We start from the raw sequence: 25,454 nt of genomic DNA on the forward strand, positions 1-25,454 counted from the left end.
AGATTTGGAGAGATCAAAAGTTTTACAGACAAGCAGAAGCTAAAAGGGTTCAGCACCACAAAATCAACTTTACAAAACTGTTAAAAGGACTTTTTTAGTGAAAAAGAAAAGGTCATAACTAGAAACATGAAAATTATGAAAAGAAAAAGTTCACTGGTAAAGGCAAATATATAGTAAGTGTAGTAAGTCAATGACATACAAAGCAAGTGGGAAGATTAAAAGACAAAAATAGTAAAATCATCTATATCCACTATAAGTAGTTAAGGGAAAAACACAAACATGTGGAAGGTAAACAGTATGCTACTAGACAAGCAATGTATCACTGAAGAAATCAAAGAAGAAATAAAAAAAATACCTGGAGACAAGTGAAAATGAAAACACAATGATTCAAAGTTAATGGGATATAGCAAAAACAATTCTAAGAGGGAAGTTTATAGTGATTCAAGCTTTACCTCAGGAAAGAAGAAAAATCTCAAAGAAACAAACTAATCTTACACCTAAAGGAACGAGAAAAAGAAGAACAAACAAAACCCAAATTTAGTTGAAGGAGAGAAATCATAAAGATCAGAGCAGAAATAAATGAAATAGAGACCAACAAAAAATAGAGAAGCTCAATGGAACTAAGAGCTGGTTCTTTGAAAAGCTAAACAAAATTGATGAACTTTCAGCTAGACTCATAAAGAAAAAAAGAGAGAGGGCCCAAATCAGTAAAACCAGAAATGAAAAAGAAGTTTACAACTGACACCACAGAAATAGAGAGGATCATAAGAGATTGCTATGAACAATTATACACTGATAAAATGGGCAACATAGAAGAAAGGGACAAATTTCTAGAAATGTACAATCTCCCAACTGAATCAGGAAGAAATAGAAAATACGAAACAGACCAATTACCAGTAATGAAATTGAATTGTAATAAAAAGTTCAAGACCAGTTGGCTTCATAGGTGGATTCTACCAAACATTTAAATAAGAGTTAAAACCCATCCTTCTGAAACTATTCCAAAAAATTGCAGAGAGAGGAACACTTCCAAACTTATTCTATAAGGCCAGCATCACCCTGATACCAAAACTGGACAAAGATACCACAAAAAAAGAAAATTACAATAGTTAACTGTATGAACATAGATGCAAAAGTCCTCAACAAAATATTAGCTAACTGAATCCAACATTATATTAAAGGATCATACACCATAATCAAGTGGGATTTATCCCAGGGATGCAAGGATTTTTCAGTACTTGCAAATCAATCAATGTGATACATTACATTAACAAATTGAAGAATAAAAGCCATATGGTCATCTCAATAGATGCACAAAATGCTTTGATAAAGTTCAACATCCATTTATGATAAAAAATCTCTAGAAAATGAGCATAGAGGGAGCATACCTCAACCCAGTAAAGGCCATATATGACAAACTCATAGCTAACAGCATGTTCAATGGTGAAAAGCTGAACACATTTCCTCTAAGATGAGGAACAAGACAGGATGTTTACTCTCACCACTTTTTTTAAAAAATTCATGTTTATTGAGGTATAATTACATATAAGGAAATTCACCCATTTTATGTGTACAATTCAATGAGTTCTGACAGACCTATATGGTCATGTAACTACCACCACATAAAAATATGGCACATTCCATCACCTCCCGCAAACTTCCCTCATATCCCTTTATGTTCAGTAATCTCCATTTCTCTTGCAATCACTGATCTGATTCCTGCACAATAGGTTTGCCTTTTCCAGAATGTCACTGTGATGGTTAATTCTATATATTGACTTGTATGGGCCAGAAGCGTGCCTAGATACTCTCACCACTTCTATTCAGCATAGTTTTGGAAGTCCTAGCCACAGCAGTCAGAGAAGGAAGAGAAATAAAAGGAATCCAAATTGGAAAAGAAGAAGTAAAACTGTCACTGTTTGCAGATGACATAATACTGTACATAGAAAATCCTAAAGACACCACCAGAAAACTACTAGAGCTCATCAATGAATTTGGTAAAGTTGCAGGATACAAAATTAATATACAGATATCTTTGCATTTCTATATAACGATGAACTATCAGGAACAGAAACTAAGGAAGCAATCCCATTTACAATCACATCAAAAAGAATAAAATACCTAGGAAGAAACCTACCTAAGACCTGTACTCAGAGAACTATAAGACACTGGTGTAAGAAATTGAAGATAACACAAACAGATGAAAAGATAATTACGTGTTCATGGATTGGAAGAATCATTATTGTTAAAATGACCATACTACCCCAGGCAATCTATATATTCAATGCAATCCCTATCAAAATATCAATGGCATTTTTTTCACAGAACTAGAACACAATTTTAAAATTTGTGTGGAAACACAAAAGACCCTGAACAGCTAAAGCAATGTTGAGAAAGATGAACAGATCCAGAGGTATTATGCCCTGACTTCAGACTGTACTACAAAGCTACAGTAATCAAAACAGAATGGTACCTACACAAAAACAGATGCACAGATCAATGGAACAGAATAGAGAGCCCAGAAATAAACCCACACATTTATGGTCAATTAATCTATGACAAAAAAAAGCAAGAATATACAATGGGGAAAAGCACTCTCTTCAATAAGTGGTGCTGGGAAAACTGGACAGCTACATGCAAAAGAATCAAACTGGACTACTTTCTCACACCATATACAAAAATAAATTCAAAATGGATTAAAGACCTAAATGTAAGATTGAAAACCGTAAAACTCCTAGAAGAAAACATAGGCAGAACACTCTTTGATATTAATCATGGCAATATTTTTTGGATCTACTAAGATAAAGGGAAACAAAAGCAAAACTAAACAAATGGACTTAGAAAGCTTTTGCACAGCAGAGGAAACCATTGCGAAAATGAAAAGACAATCTACTGAATGGGAAAAAAATATTTATAAATCATATGACTGACGGGGTCAGTCACATGTGAGATTATATATGTGTGTGTGTGTGTGTGTGTGTGTGTGTGTGTGTGTGTATCACATCACATCTTTATCCATTCATCTGTTGATAGAACAGTGGAATGTTACTCAGCCATAAAAAGATGAAATCTTGCCATTTGCAACAACATGGATGGACCTGGAGGGTATTATGCTTAGTGAAATAAGTCAGAGAAAGACAAATAGTATATGTTATCACTTATATGTAGAATAATCTAATAAACGAAAGAATGAATATAACAAAACAAAAAGACACAGATATAGAGAACAAATTAGTGGTTACCAGTAGGTAGAGGGAAGGCGGGGAGGGGCAAAATAGGGATAGGGGATTAAGAGTTACAAACTACCATATATAAAATAAATAAGCCACAAGGATATATTGTACAGTACAGGGAATATAGCCAATATTTTATAATAACTTTAAATGGAGTATAATCTATAAAAATATTGAATCATGATTTTGTAGACCTGAAATTAATATAGTATTGTGAATCAACTATACCTCAATTAAGAAAGATTCTATATTGCAAATCTATGTTTTCCCCAAACATTGTTGAAATGTACTTTTTAAGTCTAGGACGTTTGTTAGGCCATGCCCATTGTTTTCTTTCCTTACTATTCTTAATATTAGGTAATTTGTTCACTTTATTTCAAGGTTCTGGCTTAAATGACGTTGAGGATATCAGTTGTAATTATGCTTCTTCTACCTTCTGCGCAATACATTTGTTACATAGGAAATAGAGAGTTTAGTAGATATTCTACCCTTTGAATTAGACTTCTATTAGAAGATATCAGGATAATTGTGAAACCTCTTTTTCCTCTTTGTAGTATATTCTGGTACAAGTTTTGTAATGTTTTTTGGGAAAGTATCATCTGTATTTCTTTTCTGGATAGATCAGCTGTGGCATGCTACTGTATAGTATAAAAAGGTTTTCTATTTCCTCAGTTTTACTGTTTACCATACTTTACTATTAAGTTCTTGAGTTTCTATATAGGAGTAACTTCTGGAAAGATCAGTGGATTTGGCTTTGAAAATTTCTGGATTTGGGGACTGACCATGATACGTGAACTTGAGCAAGTCACTTACGCTTTGTGGACCTCAGTTTTTCCATATATAAATTAGGGATAATAATATTACTCATTATCATTTAGGATTACAAAACAGATTAGGATTTCAAAAATAGATGACTGACTATTAATGGTTTATACAAATAGTGCCTTTATGTTACATAACAAGAAACAAAAGATAAGCAGTCTAGCACAAGTATGGTAGCTCAATAATGACGTTAGGGGACTTAAGCTCTTCCCATCTTCCTGTTCACCACACTTAGTGCGTAAGACCTTTGCCCTCTTGCTTCTTGATTCATTGCCACAAAATGGCTACTATAACTTTGTTTGTGTTTTAGGCATAAAGAATAGGAAGGACTAAAGGGCTGAAGGAAAAAAAACTGGTCTTAGTGAAGTTCTGTCTTTTAATTTGGCCAGGGAAGTCCTACTAGGGATGTGTGCCTGCAGCTCATTGGCCAGAAGCATGTTAACATGGCCACTCTTTGCTTCAAGGAAAGCTGGAGAATTGTATATTTTAGCTCTTCAGTCTCTGTAGTAGAGGAAGGCAAAGGAGAAGGGATTGTGTTTAGGATTTGGCTCAGCTAGTCAACAATGTCTGCTTTCATCGATGGTTGGAAGGATTCAATGATACACTATATTTAAAAAATTTTACGGAGTGTAATTTAAATAGATGTATACTGTATTCATTATTCCTCTTACCTTCTATTGATGATCTTATAAACTAGAGTGTATTCTTAAATTTATTCTAATTTTGTATTCAAGGCTCAGAAAATCTATGAGATTATTACTTACTTGATTGTTAAATGAGTGCACCTTATTGCCTACATCCTAGAAATTGGTATAAATATGTTTAGGCATAAATATTGCATTATTTCCAACCAGCTCCTCTATTTTTATCTAAGAGTGAGTGAGGACCATTCTTACATCTGGCTAATCTTTGTCAACCACACATCCTAATGCTCAGAAGGTAGAAGTTGTCACGGGTTTGTTTTTATATCTGATCTTCTCTTTTAGGGCTCTTTTGATGTGTTTGAAAATCTTTTGCACAGAATGATGATCAACCCTTCATGTCACATGCCCTATTTTCTCTTAGGTGTCATTGATATTGATTAAAGAGCCAAATCTTTCCTATTGGTACCATTGACATGGGTGTTAGTTTTTCTTTTCCAAAGCCGTTGGTGTCAGTAGTGGCAGAGCAGTTTTTTTATTTTTAGCACTTTTTTTCCCTAAAATCCTTTAGTTTGTTATGTAAAACTTGAAAGTTTCTAGAGTTGTCATTCTGATTGCTGCTGATAATATCATTTGTCCCTATGATAATCAGCTGAGTTATCTTTTAATTTGTAAAAATAAAAAAATTACTTCAGGACATAAAAGGTCCCTGCTTTTTGGGCAGCATTCTAGATGAATGTTTGTTTTTGAGAAGGGCTGTTTTCTGGAGAATACATGTGCTTTGAGTGAAAATCATACTGAAGTGTGAAAGGCAGCCTATCACGAATAGGAAAATAATTGGGAAAGAGGCAGTTCTCCAAAGTGACTCTAGCCCTACTCTTGCTTTCTTCAGTGACCCACAAAATACTTTTATATACTTTATATATTTAAAGGGCAATTAATGAGTCTGAGTATACTCAGAGGTACATGAAAAATAGCAGTAGAAGTCCTAAGCAGTCATACCACAGAATGGCAGCTTTCATTTGAGCTGAATGGGCTGGCTGGGGGATAAATTTGAAAACAGGCCAAGTATCCTGAATACACATGCTGGTGCTATCACCCAGTCCTACAGCCTGAAGTAGAGGGAATGACCTTCATAGTCACTAGTATTCAGGCAAAGTCGTATTATTTTTCCCCATGGTAAAAGATGTTAAGAAAAGGGACCAGGAGGCACATAAGTCCTGGATGTGAGCTGAGAAGGGGAATGGAGGAGTGAGAATCTTAAATGAGGTCAGAGAAAGCTAAGAAACAGAAATCTCCAGAGAATTTGGAAATGACCAGAGAAACTTGTAGGATGCATCATGAAGCAGGAGACCCTTCAGGTTTATTATTTCTGAATCTCTTCACTTTGATGAAAATGCTGGTAGTTTATAAATTCTGTCATATTGGGTGCAACAGGACTTAGATGTATATATGGCTTTTGTTTTGTTTTGTTTTTTGCTGCCTGTCTTCTTTCTTTCTTTTTTTAGACATTGTTCGAAGTGATGTTGCCTTGGATAAACAGAAAGGCTGCAAGATTGCCCAGCACCCTGATGTTATGCTGGAGCTCCAACGGGAGAAAGCAGCTCAGATGCACCTGGTTCTTCTAAAGGAGCAATTCTCCAATACTTACAGTAATCTCGTATTAACAGGTAAGGTTATTGGCGTCGGCTGGAATCTTAGAGCACTGTAGATTGATGGTCTCTATCAGTTAGCAACTTGATGCTTGGGAGACACTAAAGTGGGATTCAGATGAGCTGCATCTGTCTGTCTTTTCCCACTTATCCCTTTTAAAATTGTGATGACTCTTATATTCATATAAAATATTTATTACATTTTGCAGATGTATTTTGGCTTGAGGTTATGGACGGTTCAGCATGTGTGTTCTCAAAAGAGAGAACCAATGAAAACCTAACGAAGCCTTGTAAAAATATGACTTTTTAGATGTGTGCCAATAGATTTGAGAAAATTACTAAATTTGGTGTCTAAGAAGCAGCTATTTTCCTCTTTCTGTGTATGCCCTTTCTGTGAACCCAGTGAATATAAAGATGAAATGTAAAAGAGATAATGATCCACAGGCAGAGCTGAGAATGTTCTATTCTTGGTGGCGTTTGAAAATATCTAGGGAATTTGATTTTCTTTTTAAGAACAAAGAGGCTGTGAGACTGAGCCATACTCCTTTACATCCTTGGTTCTAGGAGGGAAGTGAATATATGTGAGAGCTCAAAGGAGAAACAACTTTTTGCAGGGCTGCTGCAGACTTTGCTGGTAAAGAGCATGTGAGTTGCATGCCTTTGTCAAGCTTTGGAAAAAAATTCTAATAGCACACTCTAATGTGAGAATCATGTAGGACTTGGATGAACTAAGAAGAGCAGTCTGAGTTACCTCCATTTTCTTAAGGGAATGCAAGGCAGATCTGCATTATATTGATTCAAATAAATTTTAATAAACCAAAGTGTGTGTTTTCCCTTGTGTATGAATATTAAAAAAATAAAAAGATGGAATGCCTGACAGGCTGTGAACATCTCACACTTATTTTTGTAAACTCCAAGTTAGGAAAATTTAAAAATTTTTTACAGGCTTCCTGGCATTTCACCAGGTTGCTTCCAGCAACCAGGTTGTTTTGCTTTTGAAAAAGCACAAGTCTCTTCTGACTCTATATCTGTACCTGGTGGAAAACTCAGCAGCATGAGATGAAAGCCAGATTTAAATGTGGCTTTGGAGAGCAGAGAAGAGGATTATAGATTTCATAAGTATAGGCCCTATATTTTGTTCTTTGATAGGTCATTAAGGAAGGAAAACTTAAAAGTGATTTATGGCTAATAAATCCTAAATTGGTTAGTGAAACTGTGTTTAAGTTTAGATGTTTGGGAAGAACATATTTTTCTCCAAATTTCTTCAGTCTACCTCAAATGTACAAATAGTACATGTATATAGTATTTTCCAATTCAGTTATTGGAAATGCAGTATTTTAAGCTATCCTTATTCTAATATTTTTAGGCATACATTAGAGATGTCAGACCCTGTGTTCTTTAATGTGGCATAGAAAGAGCTTAGGGTAATTCTGATCCTAAACTGTGCATCCAGAGTGTGGCTTGAAGGCATATTATCTTTGAAAACACAAGTGCTCTATTGAGTTCAATGGAATTTTTTCTAATTCTCAGTAACATAATCCCTTTGGATGTTTATTCTCAGTTCAAACTGTTGGAGTCAACATTGTCAACTTTTACCCTGACAACTTGCTTACTTTCTACTAAACAAACTTACCCTAGAGAAGAGCCTCTTTCCTGCTCTCACTTCTCCCAAGCTGCTTCAAAGAGCCCTCAGGCATTTTCCACATTTTTCACCCAAATGCCTGTTGCAGAGGTGGTACCTTGCTGCAGACAGAGCATTTGGTGTGCCCTGGGTTGTTTACGTGAAAGTTCAAAAGGTTTTGGTGCCAGGTGTTGAGAAGAGATGGAGTCATTTCATTTTAGCACCAATGGTAAAACTATTTTAATATCCTTTAACTAAGTCTTTGATTTTACACAGTGTAGTTTTCTAATTGTTATGAAGTTTAATCCTTGATTTCTTGTATAAATTTTGAGAACATGGTCTCCAGACAGCTAAACATAATATTTAAACATAACTAAACTAACTTCTGTAAATATTTCCCTTTTCGGTGATGAATGTATATTGGTAAGGAGGGTGAGGTTGAAGGGGCAGAGACCTCTCAAATGAAGTGACTTTCTTTACCAACATGTTCAGAACACCTACCCTAGGATTTCTGCTTGGTGATGTTTTACTTATTTTGTATAACTCTGGCATAATGTTTGAAATGTCTGCCATGAAAGTATGTGGAAACAGGATGAGGAAACTGGACCTCCAAAATCTCAGAAAGAGATCACTTTTTAATGTCTCTGCTCTCCCCTCAACCCCTCTCCCAAATTATTTACAGAATTTCATGTATATATGTAGCAGTGTATCATGATTGTTCCCTGTTAGTGGTCAGTTAATGGTATAGTCTTTATTTTTAAATTGGACAACTAAGTTAACAGTAGAGGAAAAAAATTAATAAAGTGATTGAAATGTCAGTATAGTAAGAAATTAATAAAGTGATGGAAATGGCAGCTGCTTAAAAGCTTATTAAAAATGATGGCTCTTGCCCTTCACCTCACAAGCAAGCCCTCATTCTTAGGTGTTCCATCTTTAGCTGATCTGACTGTCAGCATTGAGGTGAGAGGTATGCCTTCATATTCTGCATTCTAGCTTGTGATCTCTCTTAAACAGCCATCCTTCAGATGAGGGCAAATGATATTCTAGCTTTGAGGATCTTCTGAATATTTAATAAAAGGAAAACAACTCTACAGTTCTAGTGACAACCCAGTTAATGGAAACAAGTGGTCCTCATTATACAATATTTTTTAAAAAATGGATTGTATTTTTGCATGATATTAAACATGTCTTAGTATCTTCATGTGAATGATTTACATGGTATTGGAAATAATGTTAGCCTCACCTAATCTGGAAGGTTTTTGAAGTAAACTCTAAGGTTATGTGAAGGTGATGGAGGAATTCCAGGAGAACATCAGTGATAGAACTGTTTTAAATATGCTGCAGTTTTTCACACTGACTCACCAACACATGCATGTAATCTTGTCCTGTAGCTTCTTGAATCTGAGAGTATTAAATGTCACAGTGCATGTTACTCAAGGGATGATAAATGAAAGGGAGAGTTTGGTAGGTGACTTTAAGAAAGAACAGTGATCATGTCTTCTGTATCTTTGTGCTCTCATGATTCTTAATGTGATAATGCTCTATAAGTTTGTTGAAAATGTTCTGCTGTGTACACATTGTAAGTTCACTCAAAGACTACTTTTTAAGGGTTAATTTGGACATCTATTAAATAACTGTTTATAGGTATGAATTTAGTTATTTGTCTCCCCTCCCCTGGCGAACACCCCTCTTTTGAGGTATAAATTGAACTTTTGTGGCGGATGCCTATACTAAATCAAATGAAAAACAGAAAATAAAAAGTTAAAAGCCAGCCTTAAGGGGCAATACACTTTCTAGGATTTTCTTTAGAACATAAACTCCCAGAAGGCAAGGAATATTATATTTGTGTTGCATTCTTCATAGTAAGTAGAACATAGTGTATGATCCTGTAATGAAGTCAACTTTTAAAAAATTTGTGTTGTGAAGTCATCTAGTCAACTCTTGTTTCCAGGTAGCCTGAACCTTATAGCCATTATAAATGGATGGCATTACTCAAGATGCTTTCCAAAATTCCTTTATGAGGACTCTTGTTATGTTATTGTCTGCTACTTATGGTTTTGTACCTCTTCTTTCAGTCATTAGATTCCAAAATATACTGAGATTCCTGTGGTTAGCTTTATTTTATTGTATTACTGTGGTAAATGAATTGAGCAAAAGAGGCTCATACTTCCCTGTTCTGGCCAATCTTTCTAACTTCAGTCGAGCAAAGGGCTCAAATAAGTGTTCTTTCACTTCTCAAAGGACTATATCCAGGTCTGTTTAATTATTTGCATTATATTCCATAGTATTGAATGTAACATACTTTATTTTACCATTTCCCTATTAATGTATATTAATTTCTATACATATTTACACATTTATTTCTGTAGAATAGATATCTGAAAGTGGATGTCTGGGTCAAAAGATACATATTTTTAAATTTTATGAATTCAGGTTTATTGAGGTGTAATTTACATTATAGTATAAATAAATTTGGACAGGTTAATATATTATAGAGTCATATAACTGTCATCACCATCAAGATATAGAACATTTCCATCACCCTAAAAATTCTTTTGTCTCCCTTGGCAGTCACTCTCCTTTCTCAACCTCCAGTCCTTAGCTGTGTCTGATCTGATATTTGTCCCTAAGTGTCATATCAATGGAAAAATAAATTAGTTGTGTGTGTTTGATTGTTTTCACTTAGCATGATTTTTTTGAGATTCAGTCATCTTTTTGCATATATTAGCAGTTCATTTCTTTTTGTTGCTGAGTAATATTTCATGTTAAGAATATCCTACAATTTATTTATCCATGCATCTGTTGATGGACATTTGGTTTATTTCTAGCTTTTGGTGATTATGAATAAAGCCAATGTAGACATTTACTCTCAGATCTTTGTGTTGACGTATGTTTTCATTTCTCTTAGGTAGGTACCTAGGAGTGGGATTGCTTGATTTTATGGTGCCTGTTTATAAGAAACTGTCAGACTGTTTTCCAAAGTGGCTGTACTATCTGGCATTCCACCAACAGTGTGTATGAGTTCTAGATACTCCATATCCTTGCCAATAATTAGCATTGTCTGTCTTTTAAATTTTAGCTATTCTAGTGAGTATGTAGTAGTAGTGTCTTTTGGTTTTAATTTGCAATTTACCTTATGACTAATGATATTGAGTATCTCTTCTTTGCTTATTTGCTATCTATATATCTTCTTTGGTGAAGTGTCTGTTCAAACCTTTTGCCCATTTAAAAAAAATAATGACTTTTGTTTTCTTACTATTGAGTTTTGAGAGTTCTGTATATATTTTGGGCTACAAGTCCTTTATCTGACATGCAATTTGCAAATACTTTTTTCCTCTGTGACTTGTCCTTTTATTTTTTAACAGCTTTTTTCAAAGAGCAGAAACTTTTAAATTTGATGAAGTCCAGTTTTGCTTTTATGGTTTGCATTTAAAATTTTAATGCATTCTGCCAGATGATTTTCAGAAAAGATTGTAGCAATTCCCATTCCCACTAGCCGTGTATGAGAGCAGTTATTTCCTAGCATTCTCATTAGCGCTGGGTATTAGTGCTCTTTTCAAGCTTTTCCACTTTAACAGGTGAAAAATATTATCTCATTGTTGCAATTTTCTGGCCATAGCCAGGGCGAGTATATTTTCACATATTTATTGGTGATTTATATTTTCTGTTTTGTGAATTACCTATTCATATCTTTGCCTTTTAAAAAAATTGGGTGTTAATCTGTTTCTTATCAGTTTATAAGTGCTCTCTGTGAGTTAGGAATGTTAATCCTTTGTCCTGTGTATTGCAAACCATTTTCTTCCCTGAATGTCATTTATTTTTCAACTCTTTTTAGTTTAGAGCTTTAATCTTTTACTATGACTGGAATTTATGTTTATATATAGTGTGATGTAAGCATGTAACATTGTTTTCTTCCAAGTAGCTAGCCAGCTTTGCATACACTGTTTTTTTTAAAATAAAACATTCTTTTGCCCCTGAGTTGGAACATCATATATGTTGTATATTATACTCCCACGTATATTTGTACCTATTTCTGAACTCTACGTTATGTTATTTTTTTATTCTTTATTTCTGTGCCAGTGTTATACTGTTTTCATGTCTGGTAAGGCTTATTAACCTTTGTTTTTCTTTTCTAAGATTTTTACAGCTATTGTCATATAATTACTTTTTGAAATGAACTTTCATTTTCTCTAGTTAAAGAAAATTCATTGCTGGATTTTGATTGGAATTATATTCAATCTGTATCCTAATTTGGGAAGGATTGATATTTTTCTGATGTTAAGTCTTCCACTTACTATGATATATCTTTTCACTTGTTCAGTTCTTGTTTTATGTTGTTTGATAATATTTTATAATTTTTCTGTACCTTTCTTGTTAAATATATTCTTTAATATTTTATACTTTTGTTGATGTTGAAAGTGAATTTCTTTCTCTTTATAACTTATTTCCAGTATAAAGAGAAACTATTGATCAAAGACAAAAGTAGATTTTTTCCATTTTCTAAATTTTTACCTACTGTTTTCCTTTTATTTTCTAAAAACCTCCCCAAAATATTGAAAAATAGTGGTGATAGCTGCTTTTCACATGATTTTAATGAAAATGACTTCACTATTTCATGTGTATAAGCATCTGAATATTTATCCACTAAAACCAATCCCTTGAAAGTCAAAATATATTTTTTTCAAAATGAGAATGACTTTATTATTATTTATCATTATGATAGAGGAAAGATATTTTGATTAACATTCTTCTAGGCATCTCTCTATCCATACACACACATATACATAAGCCATAAATGTATAGGAAACACACATATAATTTTATACAAACCAGATTTATACAATATACATGCCTGTTATTTTGTAACATCCTTTTTCTTTCTTTTTTTTTTTTTGGTAACATCCTTTTTCTTAACAATATTTTGTAGACGTCTTTCTATATCAAAGAACATAGGTTCATATTCTTTTTAATGGCTACATTAGAATTGCATTATTGTATGAATATTTTGTAATTGTTTAACTGATTTTCTATTGATAGACATCAGGGTTGTCCCTAATTTTTAATGATTATAAATAATGTTGTGATGAACAGCATTGCATATCTTTGTGCAATTCCTGTAAGTATGAGCGCTATGTGAAAGGAATACACATTTAAAATTTTGATGCATTTAGTAAATGGACTTCCAGAAAGGTCATGCCAGTTTATACAGCGTATGAGAGAACTGACTTGTCTTTTGCTCATGCTGATTATTTCCATTCTTTTATCTGTGTTATTGTAATAGACAGTGATTGATACGGCATTGTTTTAAATTACATTTCATTGCTTACTAGTGAGGTTAATGATCTTTTTACATTCTTTGCCATTTTAATTTCTTCTGTGAATTGTACATTTCTTTAGCCTTTTTTAAATTGCGTTATTGGTCTCTCTCTTATTCAATAATAAGATCATTTTATATATTAGGGATAGTAATCTTTTGTCATGTATATTGCCAAAAATGTATTATTGGGCTTTTAAAATTTGTCTTTGTTGTATTAATAGTTTAGTTGTTAAATATCGTATATTAACGCATGTATGTGGAACCTAGAAAAATGGTACAGATGAACCGGTTTGCAGGGCAGAAGTTGAGACACAGATGTAGAGAACAAATGTATGGACACCAAGGGGGAAAAGCCACGGGGGTGGGTGGGGATAGTGGTGTGATGAATTGGGCGATTGGGATTGACATGTATACACTGATGTGTATAAAACTGATGACTAATAAGAACCTGCTGTATAAAAAAATAAATAAAATAAAATTCAAAAAAAACCCACTAATACTAAACTTTCTTTGGGTTATTTGTATGGAAATATGTTAATATTAATGTTTCAGACATTACATGAAATTCCTAAAAATCAAAAAAAAAAATAGTTTAGTTATTTTTCCATTTTGTTTTTCTTTTTTCTCTCTCCCTCCCTCTGTGCTTATCCTGCCAGGCTAGCAGTTTGGAGATTGTCTCTGTCCTGCCCTTGGTGTTACTATTCTAGAACCAGGTATTATAGTGGTGTTTGATTCTGCTCTGTGATGGTATTTGGGATGTTGTACATCTAGTTCCTGGGCCACAAGGCCTGCCTGAGTCCTAGGTGTCCTGTAATCCCTCTGACTCCTTCTCTCTGCTACTTCCTATCAACTGTTGCCTCTGGCCCTAGGCCAGCAGTGCCTTTTTTTTTTTTTTCCCCCATTTAGTGAATCTGGCTTTAGTCCTCCATCTCTCCCAGGGCACCTTTTTATCTGCATTCTCTGTAAGTAGTTAAAACTACTGGCTGCTACTGTGACAGTGATGAGGTTGGCAGGTTTGGAACACGGTGGTCCCTTGGTGCAGAAATGTGCAAGTGGTTAGGCAGCTTTTAATTCCACCTACTGTATTGATTCAACATGTGAGTTTTGGAATCAGACAGTCTGAGTTTGATTCTAGAACAGCCACTTATCAGCTCCCTTACCTCGGGAAATTTTTTTTATCCTCTCTTTAGCTTTAATTTCCTCAGGCGATTGTATCTTACATACTTCAGAGAATTGTCTGAGAGTTAAATGAGGTTTTGTACATAATTCCTTAGCACAGTGCCTGAAACACAGTAAGTATTCAATATATGTTAGATTTTATTATTGTGATTAATCTTACTATGCTTTCAAATGCAAATGTTACTCTTGGGTAGCTTAGTTGCTTTTCTGGTACTGAAATCTCTCTGCTTTAAGACCTCAACTGACACAGTGTGGTAAGATAAAACCAATCAGAAATAATTAAAAAAAAATTTTTTAATATTTTTATTGGACTATAATTGCTTTACAATGGTGTGTTAGTTTCTGCTTTATAACAAAGTGAATCAGCTATACATATACATATATCCCCATATCTCTTTCCTCTTGCGTCTCCCTCCCTCTCACCCTCCCTATCCCACCCCTCTAGGTGGTCACAAGCACCGAGCTGATCTCCCTGTGCTAATTTTGAACTCTGCTGTTAGCTTGTGGTAGTTTCATGATAAATCTCCCAACCACTCTGAACCTTAGATTTCGTAGTTATCTAGGATGTGTGTAAGAATTAGTAAAATAAAGCATGAGTCACTAAGTCCCCTGGAAAATAATGGTCTGAAAATGTGTCATGTGTGGGACGCATTGTTCAAAATTTTTTGGTCAAGCATTTTGAGTTCCTTGAAGGCATGATATTAAACTAGATGAATATTAGTTGGTGTTAGAATTATTCCTGAATACCCTAAAATGAAGATCTGAGGCTGAGCAGCACGTAAATTAGATGATACTTTACATATTTAGAACGAGCCCAATGCTATTAGCAAAACGTGAAACGTCTGCATAAAAGTCAGTGGCCATACACAAATGCATAGTCATGAGGTTATATAGCACATGACTAGCAGATCCCCTTTTCTCCAACTTTTGGTTTTAAGTACAAAGATATTTACTCTGTTACTTGTAAGTCCTCTTATGAACCATCACATAAGTGAAGTTTTCTTCAAACTCAGTTCTTATTATTATATTCAACAGACATAAAATTACATTTCAGTAAACATGATCAGAAAAAAGATAACATGGGAGAAAAGGATATAATTGCAAAAACTTCATTTTGTACATTAAAATCATTGTATTGGCAATAGTATAGAGAATCACTAAAGAATATAGTTTTTTAAAAATAGTGGTCATGTTCTGCTTCTCTCAAAATTAAACTTGGGAGCATTGATTGATTTGTTTCAAGTTGACGGAATCTTTGTCTTTATGAATCACAGAATGAACTTCCTTGTTTTCAGGAGTCTTTGTGTTAGGAGACTTGGGGAGATGATGATTACTTCTTGCTTTTCACCCATACTCTGCAGAAGATGACATTGGAAGGAGTCCTTTGAATTTATTTATACTTTAGCTCTCCTGTTTTCCACTATGAGAAGCAGTTTCTCATAAGTTCCTTCAGTTAGGTTGATGACATCATATCAAAACATAATCGAATAAAAGCAATTTTTTGGACAGTGAATTAAGTGCAGACAACTCTCTGCAAGTCTGGTTGAATCCAACAGTGGATTTTAGAGTATTTAGCTAAGTGATATTTAAGGTCCATGTGGGTGTGGGAGAGGATGTATAGGCACTCCAGGAGATGTGCAAGGAAATCCATTGAGAGAAGGAGTTTTGCTGATTATTAATTAGACAGTCATCTTGTCAGAAGATTATTAGTTTTGTACATTTTTTATTTATTCTGAGAATAGGGTGAAAATTTTCCTAATTGGGAAGAACTGACAATGTACCATCATCTGTTAATTTATTTTCAGTGTATTTAAACATATTGCAGTTCACATGTGCACAGACAAGTGGACTTAGAGGGATTTTTGAAAAGAAACTGGATTAAATATAATTCTAATAATGCCAGCACAAAGGAACAACAAGAAAATTGAAAAACCGACAGTTTCTCTTTTAGTAAGAAATCTCTGTCAGCCACATAATGCAGTAAAAATAATCTTACAAGATGTCCAAAAAAATGCCTGAATTATCAAGAAGACTATTTGAAAATTGAAGTTGCATGTTATTCTTAACAATGTATCTTATTGAAAGTTTGTATAATGCCCAGACATTATTATTAATACTATTTTAAAAATAGGAGCCAAAAGGTTTTGAACCATTATAAACAATAAACACAATTTAAAAATATTGCTGAGTAATTTAAAATTTCTATTTTGACCTCTGTTTTATAATGTAACTAAAATATTACTGCAGTAGGTGCATATGTAATATATGTATGTATTACATATATGTAATTTTATGTTATTATACATACGAGTTATGATAAAAATATTTTACTGATATGCAATAAAAAAATTTAGGGACCAGAAACCTATGAAGTCCTTGGTTCCTCACAGCAGCGTAGGAGAGTAGATATGAGCAGGAACTTTAGGGTTCAACAGACCGAGGTTTTGATCCTACACTTACCATGTACTGGTTGTGTGAACTTGGGCAAACTACTTAATTCCATTCCCATTTGTAAAATAGAGAAAATATTATCTTACATGGTTTGTGAGGACTAGATTAACTAATGTTATGAAGGGCTTAATAGAAAGCCATACACTCAATGAATGTTAGCTATTTTTGTTGTTATTATTTTAATTATTATTATTAATAAAGAGATTGTCCTTTCGGCAACCTTCCATAAATAAGCTCATGTCGGGCTTCCCTGGTGGCGCAGTGGTTGAGAATCTGCCTGCCAATGCAGGGGACACGGATTCGAGCCCTGGTCTGGGAAGATCCCACATGCCGCGGAGCAACTAGGCCCGTGAGCCACAACTACTGAGCCTGCGCGTCTGGAGCCTGTGCTCCGCAACAAGAGAGGCCGCGACAGTGAGAGGCCCGCGCACCGCAATGAAGAGTGGCCCCCGCTTGCCACAACTAGAGAAAGCCCTCGCACAGAAACGAAGACCCAACACAGCCAAAAAATAAATAAATAAATAAATAAATAAATTTAAAAAAAAAAAAAAAACCTCATGTCTCAGGTACTATCACAATGCAAAGTGAGAAAGAACTAAGTAGATTCCAAAAAGAGGTAAGTCCTTAATTTCATGATTATTGTCAGAAGTAAAGTTTTCCATGCATCTGTTTTGCGTGTGTGTGTGTGTGTGTGTGTGTGTGTGTGTGTGTGTGTGTAAGGGTCTAGATTTTGGAGCAAGTAGAGAGTTTATTGCAGAGATATAGGGGCAAGAGCACACAAACACACTTGCCCACTTGCCACACTTCTTCCCCAGAGCAGCTCTTGTCTCTGTCAGGGTTCTGAAGAGGAGAAATGCAACCATTCTACAATTTCTTTAGTCTTTGGACCATTTCCTTTGAATGTAATGGCTTCAGCCCTTGTAGATTACCTGTTCCTTTTCTTAGTACGAAGAAAAGTTGCAGATTTGCAGGTAAAACTTCATGCATTATCTGGGTAAGTGTGGAAGTATGATGGGAGTAGTAAGTGATAAATTGTACTATGCAGCAGGGAAAAATAACAATTTATTCATTCGAATAGACATTTGATTGTCCTGTGGCTTATATTGTAAAATATATTGCTATTACAGTGATTGATGGTTGATGTATTAGGGAGAAAATTTCAGAGTTGAGAGATCTGGATTTCAGGTTTACCATTTGCTTCACGTGTATCCAGGGTAAGCTTCATCTTTCTCATTCATAAGTTTGGAATCACAGTATCTGCCTTTTGTCAGTATTCTTTCAACTCATATCTGAACACCTATCATTTGCTAGCACCATGCTAACCACTAGGGATATGTAGATGATAAGACTTGATCTGATACCTACCCTCCCTGGAAGTATAGTCCAATAAGGAGATAAACATGCAAACAATTATAGCTCACTGTGATTAGGGCTATATTAGAGGAATAGGAGTGTGAGTTGACCTAGGGGAATCAGAGGGGCCTTTATGAAGGAAATGGTGCTAGTGATCTCTGTTTCCTACTCTTACATTAAAATTCTGGTTAGCATGTGTTTCAGAAATTAAGGACCCTTTGGCAAACTAAAAGGCATAGGCACAGGAGAAGTTTTCTTCAAATTTGTTGGTAGCCTTTGAAGCCTTCAGAAAAATGATTTAATCCATTTTGAGTTTATTTTTGTGTATGATGTTAGAGAATGTTCTAATTTCATTCTTTTACATGTAGCTGTCCAGTTTTCCCAGCACCATTTATTGAAGAGACTGTCTCTTCTCCATTGTATAGTCTTGCCTCCTTTGTCATAGATTAGTTGACCATAGGTGCATGGGTTTATTTCTGGGTTTTCTATCCTGTTCCATTGATCCATATTTCTGTTTTTGTTCCAGTACCATACTGTTTTGATTACTGTAGCTTATCAGTATAGTCTGAAGTCAGGGAGCCTGATTCCCCCAGCTCTGTTTTTCTTTCTCAAGATTGCTTTGGCTATTCGGGGTCTTTTATGTCCCCACACAAATTTAAAAAATTAAAAACTTTTTTCTAGTTCTGTGAAAAATGCCATTGGTAATTTGAAAGACCTAAATGTAAGACCGGATACTATAAAACTCTTAGAGGAAAACATAGGCAGAACACTCTTTGACATAAATTGCAGCAATACCTTTTATGATCGATTTCCTAGAGTAATGGAAATAAAAACACAAATAAACAAATGGGACCTAATTAAACTTAAAAGCTTTCAGACAGCAAAGGAAACCATAAACAAAATGAAAAGATGACCCACAGAATGGGAGAAAATATTTGCAAACGATGCGACCAATAAGGGATTAATCTCCAAAACTTACAAACAGCTCATGCAGCTCAATATAAAAAAAAACAAACAACCCAATCAAAAAATGGGCAGAAGATCTAAATAGACATTTCTCCAAAGAAGACATGGAGATGGTCAACAGGCACATGAAAAGATGCTCATCATCACTAATTATTAGAGAAATGCAAATCAACACTGCAATAAGGTATCACCTCACACCAGTCAGAACGGCCATCATCAAAGTCTTCAAACAATAAATGCTGGAGAGGGTGTGGAGAAAAGGCAGCCCTCCTACACTGTTGGTGGGAATGTAAACTGGTACAGCCACTATGGAAAACAGTATGGAGGTTCCTTAAAAAATTAAAAATAGAGCTACCATATGATCCGGCAATCCTACTCCTGGGCATATATCTGGAGAAAACCATGGTTCTAAAGGATACATGCACCTCAATATTCATTGCAGCGCTGTTTGCAATAGCCAAGACATGGAAGCAATCTAAATGTCCATCGACAGATGAATGGATAAAGAAGGTGTGGTACATATATACAATGGAATATTACTCAGCCAGAATGAAATGCCATTTGCAGTAACATGGATGGACCTGGAGATTATCATACCAAGTGAAGTAAGTCAGAGAGAGAAAGACAAATATCATATATCATTTATATGCAGAATCTAAAAGAAAAATGATACAAATGAACTTATTTACCGAACAGAAACAGACTCACAGACATAGAAAACAAACTTATGGTTACCAAAGGGGAAAGGTGGGAGGGGGTATAAATTGGGAATTTGGGATTGACATATACACACTACTATATTTAAAATAGATAACCAACAAGGGCCTAATGTACAGCACAGGGAACTCTGCTCAATATTCTGTAATAACCTAAATGGGAAAAGAATTTGAGAAAGAATAGGTATATGTATATGTATAGCTGAATCACTTTGCTGTACAACTGAAACTAACATAACATTGTAAATCAACTATAGTCCAATATAAAACAAAAATTAAAGAATTAAGTAATTTATAGGTAATATAATTTTGTTTCTGTACACTAAGTTTAGAGATATTACATGTAGGTACCTGCAGATATCATTTAGAATTAAAATTGTTGAGCAACTTGGAGGATCTCAATCTTTCTTCATTCTTGTTCCTTTTCTTTATCTCTTTCTTTTGCTTGTGTGAGGATATACATCAGGGCCTCACCCTCTGCTTTCTCCCTTCAAGTTTTTATCCACCCTTATGGCTTGAACTGTCAGTAGAGGTGGGTCCTGATTTTGTGGGCTCTGTAGGTTATAGAATTTTATTTGCCCCCCCTTTAAGACAAAGGATACAACATTATAAACTCAAAATTACACACAAAAATTTATATGGAAAGGCAAGAGACCCAGAATAACCAACACAATACTGAGTAAGAACAAAGTTGGAGGACAGATACCACCTAGCTTCAAGACTTGCTATACAGCTACAGTAATGAAGATAATGTAGTGTTGGTGAAAGAATTGACAAATTAGGTAATGGGCTAGAATAGAGAGCACAGAAATAGACCCATACAAATGTCAATTGTTGAGAAACGAGGAAAGGTAATTCAATGGAGAACGGTTGGTCTTTTCAACATATTGTGCTGGGACAACTGGACCCTTCACCTTTCACAAAAGTTAACTCAATGAATCATAGACTTAAATGTAAAATGCTAAACTATGAAACTTCTAGAAGATAACATAGAAGAAAATCTAGGTGACCTTGGGTTTGGTGATGAGTTTTCAGATATAACATCAAAAGCATGATTCATGAAATAAAAAATTGAAAAGTTGTACTTCATTAAAATTGAAAGCTTCTGCCCTTTGAAAGACACTGTTAAGAGAATGACTATGTTGCTTCAGAAATACTCTGAATTCTTTTTTTTTCAATTTTATTTTTCTTTTTCAATTAAAAAAAATCCTTATTGGAGAATAGTTGCTTTACAATACTGTGTTAGTTTCTTCTGTACAGCAAAGTGAATCAGCAATGTGTATACATATATCCCCTCTCTTTTGGATTTCCTTCCCATTTAGGTCACCACAGAGCACTGAGTAGAGTTCCCTGTGCTATATAGTAGGTTCTCATTAGTTATCTATTTTATACATAGTATCAATAGTGTATATATGTCAATCCCAATCTCCCAATTCATCCCACCTCCCACTTACCCCTTGGTATCCATACGTTTGTTTTCCACGTCTGTGTCTCTATTTCTGCTTTGTAAATAAGATCGTCTCTAATTTTTTCAGATTCCACATATATGCATTAATATATGATACTTGTTTTTCTCTTTCTGACTTACTTCATTCTGTATGACAGTCTCTAGGTCCATCCACGTCTCTACAAATGACCCACTTTTGTTCCTTTTTATGGCTGAGGAATATTCCATTGTTTATATGTACCACATCTTCTTTATCCATTCCTCTGTTGATGGACATTTAGGTTGCTTCCGTGACCTGGCTATTGTAAATAGTGCTGCAGTGAACATTGGGGTGCATGTGTCTTTTTGAATTATGGTTTTCTCTGGGTATATGCCCAGTAGTGGGATTGCTGGGTCATATGGTAATTCTATTTTTAGTTATTTAAGGAACCTCCATACAGTTCTCCATAGTGGCTGTATCAATTTACATTCCTACCAACAGTGCAAGAGGGTTCCCTTTTCTCTATACCATCTCCAGCATTTGTTGTTTGTAGATTTTCTGATGATGCCCATTCTAACCAGTGTGAGGTGATACCTCATTGTAGTTTTGATTTGCATTTCTCTAATAATTAGTGATGTTGAGCAGCTTTTCATGTGCCTGTTGACAAACTCCATGTCTTCTTTGGAGAAATGTCTATTTAGATCTTCTGCCCATTTTTTGATTGGGTTGTTTGTTTCTTTAACATTGAGCTGCATGAGTTGTTTATATATTTTGGAGATTAGTCCTTTGTCCGTTGATTTGTTTGCAAATATTTTCTCCCATTCTGAAGGTTGTCTTTTCGTCTTGCTTATAGTTTCCTTTGCTGTCTGAAAGCTTTTAAGTTTCATTAGGTCCCATTTGTTTATTTTTGTTTTTATTTCCATTACTCTAGGAGGTGTGTCAAAAAAGATCTTGCTGTGATTTATGTCAAAGAGTGTTCTTCCTATGTTTTCCTCTAAGAGTTTTATAGTGTCCGGTCTTACATTTAGGTCTTTAATCTATTTTGAGTTTATTTTTATGTATGGTGTTAGGGAGTGTTCTAATTTCATTCTTTTACATGTAGCTGTCCAGTTTTCCCAGCATCACTTACTGAAGAGACCGTCTTTTCTCCATTGTATATTCTTGCCTCCTTTGTCATAGATTAGTTGACCATAGGTGCATGGGTTTATCTTTGGGCTTTCTATCCAGTTCCATTGATCTATATTTCTGTTTATGTGCCAGTACCATATTGTCTTGATTACTGTAGCTTTGTAGTATAGTCTGAAGTCCAGGAGTCTGATTCCTTCAGCTCTGTTTTTTCCCCTCAAGGTTGCTTTGGCTATTCGGGGTCTTTTATGTCTCCATACAAGTTTTAAGATTTTTTGTTCTAGTTCTGTAAAAAATGCCACTGGTATTTGATAGGGCTTGCATTGAATCTGTAGTGTACTTTGGGTAGTGTAGTCATTTTCACAATATTGATTCTTCCAGTCCAAGTACATGGTATATCTCTTCGCCTGTTTCTGTAATCTTTGATTTCTTTCATCAGTGTCTTATAGTTTTCTGAGTACAGGTTTTTACCTCCTTAGGTAGGTTTATTCCTAGGTATTTTATTCTTTTTGTTGCAGTAGTGAATGGGATTGTTTCCTTAATTTCCCTTTCTGATCTTTTGTTGTTAGTGTATAGGAATGCAAGGGATTTCTTTGCATTAATTTTGTATCCTGCAACCTCACCAAATTCATTGATTAGCTTTAGTAGCTTTCTGGTGGCATCTTTTGGATTATCTATGTATAGTATCATGTCATCTGCAAACAGTGACAGTTTTACTTCTTTTTTTCCAATTTGGATTCTTTTTATTTCTTTTTCCTCTCTGAGTGCTGTGGCTAGGACTTCCAAAACTATGTTGAATAATAGTGGTGAGAGTGGACATCCTTGTGTTGTTCGTGATCTTAGAGGAAATGCTTTCAGTTTTTCACCACTGAGAATGATGTTTGCTGTGGGTTTGTCATATATGGACTTTACTATGTTGAGGTAGTGTCCCTCTATGCCCACTTTCTGGAGAGTTTTTATCATAAATGGGTGTTGAATTTTGTCAAAATATTTTTCTGCATGTATTGAGATGACCATATGGTTTTTATTCTTCAGTTTGTTAATATGGTGTATCAAATTGATTGATTTGCCTATATTGAAGAATCCTTTCATCCCTGGAATAAATCCCACTTGATCATGGTGTATGAACCTTTTAATGTGTTGTTGGATTCTGTTTGCTAGTATTTTGTTGAGGATTTTGCATCTATAGTCATCAGTGATATTCATCTGTAATTTTCTTTTTTTGTAGTATCTTTGGTTTTGGTATCGGGGTGGTGGTAGCCTCATAGAGTGAGTTTGGGAGTGTTCCTTCCTCTGCAGTTTTTTGGAAGAGTTTGAGAAGGATAGGTGTTAGCTCTTCCCTAAATGTTTGATAGAAGTCACCTGTGAAGCCGTCTGTTCCTGGACCTTTGTTTGTTGGAAGATTTTTATTCATAGTTTCAGTTTCGTTACTTGTGATTGGTCTGTTCATATTTTCTGTTTCTTCCTGGTTCAGTCTTGGAAGGTTATACCTTTCTAAGAATTTGTCCATTTCTTCCAGGTTGTCCATTTTATTGGCATAGAATTACTTGTGGTAGTCTCTTATGATGCATTGTATTTCTGCAGTGTCTGTGGTAACTTCTCCTTTTTCATTTCTAATTTTACTGATTTGAGTCCTCTCCCTCTTTTTCTTGATGAGTCTGGTTAAAGGTTTATCAATTTTGTTTATCTTCTCAAAGAACCAGCTTTTAGTTTTATTGATCTTTGCTATTGTTTTCTTTGTTTCTATTTCTTTTATTTCTGCTCTGATCTTTATGATTTCTTTCCTTCTACTAACTTTGGGTTTTGTTTGTTCTTCTATCTCTAGTTCATTTAGGTGTAAGGTTAGATTGTTTATTTGAGATTTTTCTTGTTTCTTGAGGTAGGATTACATTGCCATCTACTTCCCTCTTAGAACTGCCTTTGCTGCATCCCAGAGGTTTTTGATCGTCGTGTTTTTGTTGTCATTTGTCTCTAGGTATTTTTTGACTTCCTCTTTGATTTCTTCAGTGATCTCTTGGTTATTTAGTAATGTATTGTTTAGCCTCCATGTGTTTGTGGTTTTTACGTTTTTTTCTCTGTAATTTATTTCTAATCTCATAGCATTGTGGTTGGAAAAGATGCTTGATTTCAATTTTCTTAAATTTACTGTGGCTTGATTTGTGACCCAAGATGTGATCTATCCTGGAGAATGTTCTATGGGCACTTGTGAAGAAAGTGTAATCTGCTGTTTTTGGATGAAATGTCCTGTAAATATCAGTTAAATCTATCTGGTCTATTGTGTCATTTAAAGCTTGTGTTTCCTTATTAATTTTCTGTCTGTATGATCTGTCCATTGGTGTAAGTGAGGTGTTAAAGTCCCCCACTATGATTGTGTTACTGTCTATTTCCTCTTTTATAGCTGTTAGCATTTGCCTTATGTATTGAGGTGCTCCTATGTTGGGTGTATATATATTTATAATTGTTATATCTTCTTCTTGGATTGATTCCATGATCATTATGTAGTGTCCTTCTTTGTCTCTTTTAACATTCTTTTTTTTAAAGTGTATTTTATCTAAAATGAGTATTGCTACTCCAGCTTTCTTTCGATTTCCATTTGCATGGAATATCTTTTTCATCCCCTCACTTTCAGTCTGTATGCGTCCCTAGGTCTGAAGTGGGTCTCCTGTAGACAGCATATATATGGGTCTTGTTTTTGTATGTATTCAGCAATCCTGTGTCTTTGGGCTGGAGCATTTAATCCATTCACATTTAAGGTAATTATTGATATGTATGTTCCTATTACCATTTTCTTAATTATTTTGGGTTTGTTTTTGTAGGTCCTTTTCTTCTTTTGTGTTTCCCACTTAGAGAAGTTCCTTTAGTATTTGTTGTAGAGCTGGTTTGCTGGTGCTGAATTCTCTTAACTTTTGCTTTTCTGTAAAGCTTTTGATTTCTCTGTCAAATCTGAATGA

General features: G+C 34.7%; 1 protein-coding gene across 3 annotated transcripts in view; it reads left to right on the forward strand.

Annotated features, from left to right (window-relative positions):
- Positions 1 to 25,454, forward strand: part of HPSE2 (heparanase 2 (inactive)) — a 626,127-nt gene that overhangs the window by 49,297 nt on the left and 551,376 nt on the right. For 2 of the 3 annotated variants that reach the window (XM_036829640.1, XM_036829641.1), the window contains exon 3: positions 6,205 to 6,366. The exons of the other annotated variant lie outside the window; for it this stretch is intronic. In XM_036829640.1, coding sequence (XP_036685535.1) covers positions 6,205 to 6,366 — 162 coding nt within the window. The remainder of the gene's footprint in view (positions 1 to 6,204; positions 6,367 to 25,454) is intronic. 3 annotated transcript variants of the gene reach the window in all.

This window comes from Balaenoptera musculus, chromosome 16, assembly GCF_009873245.2.
Source record: "Balaenoptera musculus isolate JJ_BM4_2016_0621 chromosome 16, mBalMus1.pri.v3, whole genome shotgun sequence".
NCBI lineage: Eukaryota > Metazoa > Chordata > Mammalia > Artiodactyla > Balaenopteridae > Balaenoptera > Balaenoptera musculus.